The 15336-nt window shown below is 36.6% G+C and overlaps 1 protein-coding gene across 1 annotated transcript in view; it reads left to right on the forward strand.

Annotated features, from left to right (window-relative positions):
- The window catches only part of LOC126481269 (cadherin-23), a 505796-nt gene that overhangs the window by 441464 nt on the left and 48996 nt on the right, over window positions 1-15336 (forward strand). The window contains exons 26-27 of the mRNA XM_050104895.1: window positions 1307-1467; window positions 9232-9471. Of these exons, the coding sequence (XP_049960852.1) occupies window positions 1307-1467; window positions 9232-9471 (401 nt within the window). The remainder of the gene's footprint in view (window positions 1-1306; window positions 1468-9231; window positions 9472-15336) is intronic.

Raw genomic sequence — 15336 nt, forward strand, 5'->3', positions numbered from 1 at the left:
CAGGGCTGTCCATAAATTTGTATGAGTATGAGGTGGCGGAGATCTCTTCTGAACAGCATATTGCAAGGCATCCCAGAGATGCTCAATAATGTTCATGTCCAGGGAGTTTGGTCGCCAGGGGAAGTGTTTAAACTCAGAAGAGTATTCCTGGAGCCACTCTGTAGCAGTTCTGGATAACTGGGGTGTCACATTGTCCTGCTGGAATTTCCAAGTCTGTTGGGATGCACAACGGACATGAATGGATGCAGGTGATCAGACAGGATGTTTACATACATGTTACGTGTCAGAATTGTATCTAGACACATCAAGGGTCCTATATCACTCCAACTGCACATGCGCGACACCGTTACAGAACCTCCACCATCATGAACAGTCGCCTGTTGACATACAGGATCCATGGATTCATGAGGTAGTCTGCATACCCGTACACATCTGTCCAATCGATACAATTTGAAATGAGACTTGTCTGACCAGGCAACATGTTTCCAGTGATCAACAGTACAATGTTGGTGTTGACATGCCAAGACGAGGTATAAAGCTTTGTGTTGTGCAGTTATCAAGGGTACACAAGTGGGCATTTGGCTCCGAAAGCCCATATTGATGATGCTTCATTGAATGGTTTGTACGCTGACACTTGTTGATGGCCCAGCATTGAAATCTGCATAATTTGTGGAAGGGTTGCACTTCTGTCGCATTGAATGATTCTCTTCAGTTGTTGCTGGTCCCATTCTTGCAGGATCTTTTTCCTGCCGCAGCGATGTCAGAGATTTGATGATTTACCGGATTCCATTGTAGCAGCAGTAACTGATCTAATAACTTAGACAGGCACTTGTTGTTTTATGTATGCGTTGCTGACTGCAGTGCCGTATTCTGCCTGTTTATATATCTCTGTATTTGAATACCCATGTCTATATTAGGTTCTTTGGCACTTCACTGTATAATAAGTACATCTGACATGTTTAATAAGATTGGACAAGCAGGAAGTTTTTTACACTCAAAGCAATACTGATGAATATATGTGGTTAGGGTCAACCTTTGGTGCTATTTTTTTAACTTAATGTGTATGCATCTGATTGGTGAACATATGTAAATCTACCTTTTAAACACATGTTGAACATTCTAAAAAGATAACTGAAAGTGTCAGCAGTTTTGCTTCTTACATACAATGTATGTTTCTCTTACTAAAGCCATAAAACAACAAGTCTGACACTAACAGTAATCATACTAACCCAAATAGATATAATATGTGATTGTAGGTCTGTGATTTCAAGTAATAAATAGTTTCATCTTGTCTGTTATGTTTCAGAGCATGTAAAACCTGGTAAAGAGAGACAAAAGATAGTGGAAACAATTGATAGAGATGATGTGGATGATTTTGATGAACCTAGTACACAAGCATGTTACTTCATTGTAGGTGGAAATGAAAAGGAAATATTTGCCATTGAACAATATGAGCATGAGCTTTATGTAAGTAAAGTAAAGTTTGTTGTTATATCAAAAGATAAAATAATTTTGTTAGGGAGTTTTGCAATATCAAATGATGAATTTATGAAATTTGGAGAATGATAGCAAATGCAGTAAAAGTGAGTGAAATTGAAAAAAGAAATATTCTCAAAGTGGACAAATACAAATAGAGGTAATTTGTTATTAAAGAATCAAGAGAGAACACTTATGAAGTTGCATAGTGCAAAAAGTATAAATTATAATCAGTAGGGTGTGGAGAGAATAAAAGTAAATCTAAATTAAAATAAACTGAAAAATATAAAAAACGGACTGAAAGCACATTCTTGTGTATAAATTAGCATATGCACAAGAAATATCAAGCAGCACTTATTAATTTATCTGTACTGGCATTGTATTCCTGTATTCTTTGGGATAAACATAACTGCACACATCCCTTAGGAAATTTATACAAGCAAATTTCCTACACCATCTATTCTTGGGAGCATGTTGTACTACATGTTTTGCCAATGATGGGCCGAGCATGGTATGTAACATCAGACTTGCAACTATCAGAGACTCACATGTTTCTTTATGCCATAGTTCTGATTTGCTTCACAAGGCAGACACTCTATCTACTACTTTACCATGATTCAATCATTCCCTTCCAATCTCAACTCACAATGATTCTTCCTGTTTCTTGTGCTTGTATCTCTTTTTGTCCAATGTTGCTTTTCTGTATTTGTTGCCTTCTTCTTTTGCTTCATCCTAGGATTCACTCTGATTCTTGCTACTTTCCACATTTCATTACTTCTCCTTTTATCTTTCATCACTGGTCCTCATCTGCTATAAATTATCATCTACATTATTGTTTTAATCAAAGTACTTTCAATTATGACACTACTATTATTGTAATTTCTCTTTCCAAATACTTCTTCTTTTGATCTATTCTTAGTTCTTTCTGTATTTATCAAAATTGGCATTGCAGAACTGTACGTTTTTGTACACCAATTAACATTTCCATCTTCTAGACTGAGAGTATCAGCCAGGCATGCCATGTGATAACTTTAATCCTTAATAATGTACAAAACTTTAAAACTTAAAAAAATTACTGCTTCATAATTAGTGATTAAGTTATTAGTACTATACTTTATAATGTATCAGTTGCATCAAAATCCCAAATTTTTGTTCTATTCAGCATACTTACTGAGATAAAAAAAAATGAAAAACAAATACCGTAGCTGATATTACAAACTGTTATTGATATGTAGTATTGAATGTTAGATGATACCTTAAAACTACATTTGAAGTTGTGTGCCAGTTTTCTGTGGTGACGCAGGAGCTAAAACTGAACCAAAAAAATAAAGACGTAATCATGTTTTGGCAAACATGCAACTGGCTAATTGTGCTCCTCAGCAATGTCTTCACTCAACTTAAGGTGCTAAATGATATTTCTGCAGAGCATGTTGTTGGTGAAACTGCTATATAACTTACCAGAACTCTCTTAACCAAAGCAAAAAATGTTATTTACAAAAAGAGAACACTTAACTTTTACATCACAGTCCTTGTTTCTTTTCAAAGTATTCCAGCTTCTGTTTACCACTTCAGTATTTTCAGTATCACAAAACAGAACAGTTCCTTCGTAGCTTTGACAAAAATAGCTTTCTTCCCAAAGCATTGTGATGAATGGAAACTTCTTTTAAATGCACCTCATTTTCTGCAAACTTTGATTCAAGTGACATAATCAAAGAATCTAGCTAAGGAACAAAAAGAGATCCTCTGCAATAATTATGTGGGGCACTCACAAGAATGTTCAGATGATACATTTTCTATCAGAGGTTATAGGCATTTGGATTGCAATTTCCAGAAATGTACTTAAAATTGAGATTTTATGTTGTCCTTGTGGTGGACTGTAAGATTCACAACATGGAAGCTTATGCTTCTGTCAGCAGTGAAATGCTTCACCAAGATAGTCACTTGACAGTTACGTTCTGTGTACTGCCCTTTGGCAGATTTGAATAAGTACAGTGGTATTAAAATATGTTCCTTATGTCTGTTTTAGTGTTATATTTGTTTCTTTTTTATTAGCTTCATTACAAACTTAACCATGCTAATGGCTAGTGGGGATGGTTTGAGACCCTATGCTCCTTATTACCTATGTTCTCAGTATAAAGCTGGATGTAGATGTAGACCTGATGGTACAAATAACTGAAATAATGTTATATGGGCATGTGGGAAAAAGAGCAAGATATAATGAATTATGTATCTGCTGCAGTTATACATTTTCACTTTAAGCACACCAATCATGTTTGTGTATAAAGTTATCTGTCTCAAGTATACAGATTATGAAATACATTCTGCATTACGTAGTGGGTATTTTTTTTAGCTCTTTAAGAGACAAAGAACTAAGACATAGGCAGCTCTCTTGTCTGGAAAGGAGACTCCTTTCCTTCAGTTTTTCGTTGTGATCCTTTGTAATTCTGAAAATACAAGTTTTTATAATGATCCATTTTATAAGACATAGTTTATATTAGATTACAACTGATAATGGCATATTTGTTGAACCAGTCCATGATGCACATTTGTGCTATATTATGGGCATGGCAAAGTTTCTAGTCAGTGCAGTTTTGCACACAAGGGTCAGTATCATACAACATGGCGAAAAGATATATAGTAGGGACAAAAAAGCTGTTAATATAATAACATTGCCACCAAATAGTATAAAATGTGTTAATTTTCAACTGATGAGCTACTCTTGCTTCTGAATTAAAACAGCACTGCACATATAGTTCAAACTCTAAAATGAATCAAACAGTGTAAAATCCAGAATGGAATAATGACAGTATTGTGAAAAGGATGGATTGCTGCTCACCTTATAGTGGAGATATGGAGTTGCACACAGGCATTATAAAAAGACTGCAATCTTTTTTGTTGTGCCTGTGAGCGACTCAACACCAGAACATCTCCTAGTACCATGGAAATTGGAAATTGTTCCCTGATGCCTCTCATGTTTCTTGTCATCTTGTCTTCATCTAGTTAGTAATTTCCAGATTTTCTTTGCTGATTCTGTGACAACTTCATCATTTCTTATTATATCAGCTTACTTAATTTACAACATCCTTCTATAACATATCTTATATGCTCTCAGTCTCCACTTTTCGAGTTTTCCTATAGTCTGAGATTCACTTCCATATAATTCTGTACTCCAGACATGCCTTCTCAGAAATTTCTTAAATAATTAAGACCTGTTTTTGATATTAATAGACTTCTTTTAATGAGAAATGCCCTCTTTGTCCCTGTTAGTCTGATTCTTATATCCAACTTGCCTTGCCCTTCTGTGTTATTCTACTTCAAAGGTAACAAAAATCCTTCACTTTTGTATCTATAAAGTCTCACTCATTGCTGACATTATGTTTATTCCTACTGACATTTCTGCTGCTCCATGATACTTTTCTTTCTTTGTTTCACTTTCAATCCATATCATATTCTCAGTACACTGTTTATTCCATTCAGTAGCTATGTTTTCTTCTTCAGCAATATCATCAGCAAATCTTATCATTGATATCTTTTCAACACTGAGTTGTAGTTACATATCTGAACATTTCTTTTATTTCTTTCATTGCTTCTTCGAGATATAGGTTGAAAAATAGTGATGAAACACTGCTTTATGCTCTCTTTAAGCTGAGCACTTCTCTCTTCATCTTAAATTCATATTGCCCCCTGTTAATTCTACATCTACACATATACTCTGCAAACCACTGTGAGGTGTGTGGTAGAGGGTATGTCCCATAGTACCAGTTATTAGGATTTCTTTTTGTTCCATTGGAGTGTGGGAAGAATGATTGTTTGAATGCCTCTGTGGGTGCAGTAATTCTTCTAATCTTATCTTCAAGATGCCTATGTGAGTGATACATAGGGTGGTGTAGTATATTCTTAGATCAATCATTTAAATCCAGTTCTTGAAACTTTGTTAGTAGACTTTCTTGGGATAGTTAGGTCTATTTCAAGAGTCGCCCAGTTCAGTTCCTTCAGTATCTCTGTGACATTCTCCCACATATTAAACAAACCTGTGACAATTCATGCTGCCCTTCTCTGTATACATTCAATATTCCCTGTTAGTCCTATCTGTTAGCCCCACACACTTGAGCAATGTTCTAGAACCAATCGCACAAGCGATTTGTAAGCAATCTTCTTTGTAGATTAATTGCACTTCCCCAGTGTTCCACCAACAAACCAGTCTACCACCTGCTTTACTCATGACTGAACCTATATGACCAACCATTTCATATCCCTACAAAGTGTTACAGTAAGGTATCTGTATGAGTTGGCTGATTCCAACAGTGACTCATTGACATTATAGTCAAAGGATACTACCTTTTCTCATTTTGAGACGTACAAAATTTTACATTTCGGAACATTTAAAGCGAGTTTCCAGTCTCTGCACTGCTTTGAAATCTTATTAAGATCAGACTAAATATTTATGCAGCTTTTTCAGATAGTACTTCATTAAAGATAGCTGCATCATCTGCAAAAAGCCTGATTTTATTATTATTATTGTCTGCAAGGTCATTAATATACAATGTGAACAGCAAGGATCCAACATATTTCCCTGGGGCACACCCAAAGTTATTTCCACATCTGATGATGACTCTCCATCCAAGATAATATGTTGCATCTTCCTTACCAAGAAGTTCTCAATCCAGTCACAAATTTCACTTGATACCCCATATGATCATATTTTTGGTACTAAGCATAGGTATGGCACTGAGTCAGATGCTTTTTGGAAATCAAGAAATGCAGCATTTACCTGATTATCATGATTCAAAGCTTTCAGTAGGTCATGTGATAAAAATGTGAGTTGGGTTTCACGTGATTAATGTTTTTAAAATCCATGCTGGTTGGCACTGAGAAGGTCATTCTGTTTAAGATACCTCATTATGTTTGAGCTCAGAATATGTACATATTGTGTACTGCCCATCTTTCCCTATGGCATCTACATAATGTTTCTTAAGATTTCAAACATCTTGTACTCCCTTACAATGTTGAACACTTTTTCTATGTCAACAACTTGTATTAAATGTCTCAATTTTCTCTCTAACTCTTGGTTCCATTATCAAGCATATCAGAACTGTCTCATTGGCACCTTTACCTTTTCTAAAGCTAAACTGTTACCCAGCATGTCACATTTTCTTCAGTATAATACAGACGGTATTCCTCTAGAAGTCTGAGGGTGTCTCCAGACTCATTGATTCTACACATTATCTTGCATAATCATTTGGTTACCACTTCCCCAAACAGTCTTGGAACTTCTGAAAAAAAATTTACATGGTGTTTCACAAATAATGGCCTAATTTTGTACAGTAATAATTGTGAAATATGGAATGTGCTGCCAAGGAAATGTGTGTTGTGTGAATGCGCATAGTACAGAGTTTTAGCAAATCGCCATTAGATGTCAGTCAGTGCATCTTTTACTTTACAGTCAGTGAGAAGTAAGATGGCATCCACTCAACCAAAGGCATTCCATGTGCTGCAGTTTGCAAAGACTGAATCAGTGATTTTGGTCCAGCATGCTGTTCATTTATATTTTGGTTTTGATCCACCTGCACTCATAAACATTGCTATATCGAAAAGCTTATACAATTGTACCGCGAAATTCCTTGTTTATGGAAATTGACATTAAGCAAACAAGAATATAAGAGATAGAGGGTATAAAGAATTGATTGAAACATTTCTAGATGGTATTCCAACTGTAGATCAAAGTGCAACAAAATATAAGCTACAAAATTTGAAATAAAAGTTCAGAAAATAAATTTTCCGTTTGTGTTGCCATACTATTGATTGTGCTTTAAATTATTAACGGTATTTTAAATCCATTTGGCAATCACAAGATAATGTGTATTTCTGTCACCAAATGCTTTTTTCTTTTACTGAAACAAAACACTATCCGTGGTCTGTATGAAACAATTTGGCTTGCCTTCTAGATCTAAAAATAGTCTGCAACAAAAGATGGTTTTACTTGTGGTATTTTATGTCCTATTTTTGCTCTCATCAGAAAATGCATGTCACACCAAGAAAAATATAATTCTGCAAAGCAGTGAAGTGTTAGGCAAAAACCAATAGTGCCAAATGAGGGAATACCTCAAAAACATGCAAGCAGATGGTGTTTTCTGATGGGAGCAGAAATTGGACATAAAATACCATAAGTAAAATCAGCATATTTTATAATGAACTCTTTTTTAGATCTAGGTAGTATGCCAAATAGTAACTGTTTCATTACAGATCACTGATTATTTCAATAAAGTAAAATGTGTTTGGTAACAAATAATGCACTTTCATATTGTTGTCAAGATAGATTTAAAATGCCTTCGGTCATTCCACATAAGAGCTCACAAAGGTGCAGGTCTCTTGACAGAAACAGAAAACTTTTGGAATGAGTAGTATAACCAACATTATGATGAGTGCCAATGACAAGTTACATATACAATGTTCATTATTGCATGACCCATAACTGTGTTATGTCCATTATTTTACACATATTATGAATTACTGTATTTTACAAAGGATCAAGAATGCCCTCTCCCTAGTGTACCAAAGCTTCACTATTCTGAGAGAAATACCCTCATTTCTGAATCAAATGCCTGGAAGGTTGTCTGTCAGCAATCCAGATTTATGCAGTTTTTCTTGTGAAAAATAGATGAGTACATAGTGTGCAAATCAACAGTGTACAAATTGCCAGCAGCTGTCACAATTTTTGTCCTGCTATGGTCCATACTAACTTCATGTCAAATATGTAAAAGCGTTTCAAACTCTAAAAATCTGACCTGTCTAGGATACATCACAGACCTAGATCTGTGGATAAATCATGAAAATGTGCTGATTTATGCCATACATGAAAGGAACCAACCTCTGGGCACATCTGAGAGATGAGATCGCAGGGGCAGGGTCTGCACTTTAGTTGAAAATGACTGGCCTGTTATTGGCAGTCTAGATACATGAAAAATATCTGTGGAACTGGCTTGCAGTTCTGGCCCATTACAGAAATCCAGTCGTTGTGGCCAGCTATTGCTATACCTCCTAACCCATGCTTATCATTTATCTCCACCCAACAACAACAACAACCACCCATCCTCTCTCCAGTGCCTCCCTTCACATTTCACGTCTCATTTAAGTAAATCAGTCACACTGTGACAGTAAAATAATGTGTTCATTTGTAAAAAAGAAGTTATGATTCTGGAGTACAGAAATAAACATGAATTATTTCCTATGCACTTTGTGCTGTTGCTTTATTCATCAGAGCAAACTGAGAGTCTCACAAATGTCAACAAAATGGTGCAAAATTTTGTTGAATGCCTTGATTGTTAGTGTAATCTTCAAAACTTCATTGGACCAAATGCTCACTAGAGATTATAATGAGAAATACATTTTTATTTTTGCAACAAATGTTAATAATGATGTATTACCAAACTTATCCACCTTTCCATATTATAAGGGAAATATGAAATGCTATGTGCATCAAAAATTAAAGGTATTATGACCTTCCTGTTTGTTTCAGTCAGTTTTTACAATAAATAAAGTTACATTTAAAAAATTGGGGTTCACTGTACACATCCGTTTGCTACTGTAATCAGACAAGTTTCACTTCTTAGTGCTTCAGCTACCTTAATCGTAATGTTTTTCTTGTATATTTATGCTTCCTTACATTTTATATGAAGTAAAATTGAAAATTTAATCAGTTTTTCTCTTCGGTGACTTTTGAAGATAGTCATAAATTTACATTTCCAATTGTTTTAGGTTCAGAAAGAGCTTGACAGAGAGGAGTATGAGAGTCATATTCTAATAATAAAAGCATCCGAAGACTGTCTACATCATCCAGGGAACATTTCAGTCTTTGATCCTACTGATGACACAGTGCTCAGAGTAACTGTCAATGTAATAGATGTGAATGATAATCGGCCATTGTTTGTGAAAAGGGTGTTCACAGGTGGCATTACAACAGATGCTGATTTTGGTACTGAGTTCATGCAAGTCAAGGTTAGTATGCACACAGTTTGAATGATTAAAAAAATAAATTGACTTGTTACATTTGGAGCACCTTGATTCACTTTTTGGGTATTTATCATACAATATACAAGGCTTGAATGGCTTGAGATCACATATAAATGCAACTATCTTGTCTAGAGCAGATATTTCTCCAATATCCCATGAATGATCCCCCTGATGCAGTATGCAAGCACCACTACCAGATGGAGGGCAATGGGGGAGGGATCTTTCGAATTCAGGCAAAGCCACAGTGGTGAAACTTTGGTGGAGTGTAATATGTAAGTGCAAAATTTTGTTAGTCATCCAAAAATAATTTTTCTACAAGATACCACTCAATGTTCATCAAGTATACCGAAGATTTACCTCTGGAAGATGTTAATATCAGAACAAGACCTGATATTTCTGTTACAAAGTATTTTGATAGATCAGTTATCATATGTAGATGCATAAATCAGTTGCAGTTTTATTAGAAAACTATTAATTCTGCAGAGAGGTGAGACTAAAGGTAAGCAAAGACTTCATCACAATGATAGATGAAAAGCTTTCTTTCTTAGCGGAATGTGAGATGCACCAAAAATTCACCACAAATCAAACAGTGAGCCACACCGGTTCTTGAACCTGGACACTTTCTCATAAATTTGATAGTGGGCAGTCACACCCAATGTATTTAAAAAAACACATCTGGCAGGTGTTTTTTACAACCTTGATAAGCTGGAGGCAAAATATTACCAGAAATCTCCATCAGTGAAGCTTCCCTGGAATCTACCCTTCCCTATGCAGTTCTTCCTGTCTTGGCCCTATTCCATTCTTCTGTTTGAATCAGAAAATAATGCTGTATAAGGAAGCTCCTAAGTATGACTATCTCTGCCATAAAAATCAGAAGCATAACGCTTATGATGAGGAAGCCAATGTAGTGCTACTTATTTGTGGATGATTTTGTTAGAATGCATTCCTTCTCCAGCCTTCCAACATCAATATCCCACTTGCAACTGTTTAAAGAAGCTGGAGGGCTGGACAGTACACTTTGAATTCTCAATAGAGAAAAGTAAGCATTGACTTCCACTATTCATGGACTGTATTTAATCCACTTTTGTTGACAGGGAGAGATGCCATTTTGGGTGTGAAAGGGACAGTGAAGACCATAGGCCCTATATTTAATGTGGTTGCTTCACCTAATGGACATAACAGCAAGGTCCTTTACAACAATGTGCAACCTGAAGTGTCCTAACAGTAGATCTTATAGAACAGAGTACGTCTACTCTTAGGCTTTCATACAATCCTCTCCATGTTAAGGAGGTCAGGTGTATGGTATGGATCAGTGTTCAAAGCAATAAAAAATCTCTCCAAGAGGAATATGAACAGACCATTGAATTCCAGGAAACTCCATTTCTGCTGGGACTCAAGTTAGCATGGGTTAACTGTGTGAAGGATAGGCTGAGTAGCTGGATATAACGTATGCACAGTAGAGAGAACTGTAAAAAGATAATTAATGGATAAGAAAACTGTGTTCAGCGCTCTATGCTGCTATGGTTGCATCTATGAGTGTTGAGCTGCCTATAGTTAGAAGAATATCACCGAAGTTGTACAAAAACGCAACAAGGCAATTTTTGAAAAAGCCAAGTATGGAGAAGGCATTAAAATGTATGGGAGACTTTTAACAAAACAGTCAATTCTGCTAGGAACAAAGTAAGAATTATAAAGTGAAGGCCTTCAGGATTGTCTAATTGTATACATAGATTTGCACAAGTAAGCCAGATCATAAAGTATACACTTGCTTGAAACGGAAAACCACTAATGACATTGTATGGAATACAATTAAATATAAGTGCAAAATCACTTATATGTGCATTTCAATGAAAAGAAGATACCTAAAGGGCAGAAAACTATGCTTTGAGGCAGTTCTTATGGGAGAATAAAAGCACATCATGTCGTTAGAAGTGTCACTGAAGCTGAGAAAGGCCAAAGAGTGGGATTCAGCATTATATGTAGGTTGCAATACTTTGTCAGTTAAGGAAGCAAAGAAGATTATCAATTAATGTGCCACTGACAATGAGATCATTACAGGTGGATCTCAGTCTTGGATTGGGGAATGTTGGAGAAGGAAATGTGCAATTTCCTTTTCACTGGAGCCCCTGGCGTTGCGTCAAGCACTTCATGGAAACCAAGGAAAAGTTAAGTCTGGGTTGCTGGCTGGGGATTTGAGTGTCCCCTTGGACAACTTACCACTGTGCTTTCTGACTCCATTTTTGCAGCTAAAGACTAAAAGAAAACTGTAAGAACTCAAACAGAAACATTGAGTCCTAATAAAGGGAAAGTTGGTTCCATCTTACAAAGATATCCCTGACTCTCAGAATATCTACCTGACTGCTAAAACACATTTAAACTGACATTTTTAAAGGAACCTGAAATGCTGATTCTGGTACCAAGGCACTCAGTGCACAAGCAAAGAGTAATGTTTCCAGTGACTGGAGGCTGTCCCAACTATAGTTTTATTTCATGAATCTGTCATACACACTCAGGAAACTACCAGCCTTAATATTTATGAACATTCGTTACAGAGATGTATATTTGACACTCAATACAGATACAAACAAGGAAAACATTTGTGTGGCTGCAAGGCATTTTGCACAAAAAAGTTATGGCTTGAATATAGCATTCACATTTATATACAAGGTGTGTTCAATAAGTAATGCAACACTTTTTTTTCTGAAAGTAGGTTGGTTTCATTCAGGATTCCAATACACCATATTATTCCCCACTCTTTTGGCTACAAAACTCATCAGTAACCTCCTCCTGATCCACATACTGCTTGCCACAGAGTGCATCCTTCATAGGGCCAAACAGATGGAACTCGGAAGGTGTGAGAGCTAGGCTGTAGGGTGCACAGGGAAGAACAGACCAAGGAAGTTTCATGAGCTCCTTTCAGGCATGCAGATTTGTGTCAGACCTCGTGTTGTCATGGAGCAGGAGAAGTTTGTTTTGCATTTTTGTGGTGACACACATGTTGTAGTTGTTTTTTCAGTTGCCTAGGGTACCACAACACACTATATTGTTGATTGTTGCACCATGATGGAGGACATCAAACAGAATAACCCATTCATAGTCCCAGAAGACCATCATTGTGAGTTTTATCAGCTAAGGGTTCCATCATCTGTGACAAGGTTCAACAAAAAGTTGTCATGATCAGCCTCGTGACTTACAAGCGATTCCACACAAATGGCTCTTCATTGTTATTTTTGGTGTTTTGTTAGGTGGCTAGGAACCTGGTGGGCACACATCTTTGAATACTCCAACTGGTGGACAAGTGTATCATCACTACCAAGAGAGATGTCCAGCTGTGCAGCAAGGTGTTTGATTCTGATCTATTGATCACCTTTACTGAGAGTGTCACATTCCAACATTGCAGGAGTAACAGCTGTGTGCACCCGGCCAGAATGCGGAAGATCAGAGAGCTTTGCGTGACCTTGTTCTGATGATGACAGATACCTCACCCAATGACTCACCATGCTTTTGTTCACTGCCAGGTCTCTAGACATTCCATAATCACCTATTAGTATCTGTGATGCTCTAGTTTTTCACCAAAAGAAACTCAATGGCAGTCCTCTGTTTGGAACATACCTTCATTACAAAAGTCATTTTGAAGTCCATGTGTAGCGCTGCCACCTACTGCAACTTCATGAAACAATAGAGGCTGAAGTGTGGATATTCCACAATATCCCTTAATGAATTCTGAATTTTTTTCAACTGAAATTGGCTCAGGAAAAAAAGTATTGCATTACTTGCGGAACACCCCTCGTATCATGACCAGTAGTCTCAAGACCAGGCATGAAAGTGCTATGTTCAGCCACATAATCTTACAGAAGCTCACAAGAGTGATTAAGGAAAGGGAATACAGTGTGTTCTAACTGGAAAAGCTATAATCCTTAATAGGAGGATCTCATATATGTCACCATTACGGCAGGTCATAGCAGCTGGAGATATTCCATGAATGCAACTATTCTGACAGACACAGAGATTTGTAGATTTGAATTAAAACAATATTGCAATGAGTATTTATTAGCATTTCAGTACCTCTGTCAGAGATATGTATATAACCAACTTGATATGTCAATACTACAATAACGCTAAAGTATATTTTCAGCAATTTAGTGAAATAGGATCTTTAGTAGGTAAAAGGATACATTGTGGCATTCTTTGACACCACACTGGCTGGGCTATGTGAACTAAATCAGGCAGTAAGCTTGGCAATGAAATTATGTCACTCATTAGTAGGGTAATTTTTCTAAGTGTTACCAATAATGAGGCATGACAGTAAAATAAGAAAACCTAGTGGCAAAACATAACTGTTTTGCCACTACAAGACTTGCTCCCAGGACAAGCCAATGGTACAGCTAAGCAGAGAAAAATATGAAGTAAACCTAGCAGAGAAGTACAATAATGCTGCAGTGTGGAAAAAGTAGACCCACAAACCAGTAGCCTAAAGAAAAAAAAATAAGGATGATGGACAACAATCTTATGAAAGCCAAACTGTATGGGCCTATTAGATTACAGGATGTTATGTGTAAATTAGTAAAAAAAAATTTGCTCTACTGTATGCTGACTGATCACTAAGTTCTGTGTTCGGTTTGGCATACAAAACTGACATCAGTGGAAGCCAGAATCAACTTTATAACTGAAACTTATCATTCTTCATTGTGCAAATACATAGCTGGAATCTGGTTGGACTATGCTTGTGCCTTTGACAACTGATGACAACTCTAACTTTCCATCTAGAGATAGTGTCCAGGGAACTATATAGCAGGGTTAGGAAGCCACATTGTCATCACCCACCAAAACTATCAGAAGGGATAACTAGAGGATGTCTAAAGGGCTCTATTTGTATGCAACAAGTTTGAGATATAAATTGGGAGCCCTTGTTGAATAGGTTACAAGAGTGAGGTACTATGCCGTATGTGATAGCTTACAACAATAATCTCTCTCTGCTCATGTGGGGAAATAGCAGGAATGAAACATCTGAAAAAGCAAGAATAGCAATGGGTATGCTTAACATGTGGTGCTGCAAGTCTAAGCTGTCAGGTAGGTCACTTAAACTGAATTTTATGAGATGAGGAGTAAATGAAAATGTAATCAAACAGAAAAAGATAGAAATCCAGCAATTTGGGGCAAAAATAAGCTCACTATCTGGGAATTCATCTGAATGAGCAATTAAACTTAGGGCCCATCTTGACCCCATATGTACACAAGGACTGAAAGTCTGATTTAAGCTTAATAAGTATTAGTGACGAAATTTCACAACAGTATGCTAACATTGGTATTGGATGATGTGTGTAGCATCTGGGCACACTGACCTATGCTGCTAAAGCTCACTGTAGCCATGTAGAGAGTTAAGATCAATCTGTCATTGTGACCCATTGTGGCTATCTTCCATCCACTGCAGAATCAGTTCCTCCACAGCAGAAATTTGTGCTATTGGATTCCACTCTGTGTTTCACATGTTCACAATGAATGCAACTTTTTCTAGCAATAACAGTGGCATACATGCAAATTTAATTCATAAAATGCCATATATTCACAGCATACTATCACTTACCATATTGCCTTTGCTGTATGACTTTCAGCCAAAGAAGTATGAATATATGTAGAGTTGAGAGGCTTTCTCAGGTGCATAGAGCAGGTAGGACTGGACAATACATTTTAATTATCATATTCACCAACTGAGCATTCAAATGAAAGAGGTCTGCTGTCTCCAACCAGTGATATTAGCAATGATGTATGGGATGGTTCAATAAAAATGTGCAAGAACTAAGCAGGATAAACAGAATACTGTGCTAAATATTTTGAGACAGAAAGCCTGGT

This window comes from Schistocerca serialis, chromosome 5 (assembly GCF_023864345.2).
Source record: "Schistocerca serialis cubense isolate TAMUIC-IGC-003099 chromosome 5, iqSchSeri2.2, whole genome shotgun sequence".
Lineage (NCBI taxonomy): Eukaryota > Metazoa > Arthropoda > Insecta > Orthoptera > Acrididae > Schistocerca > Schistocerca serialis.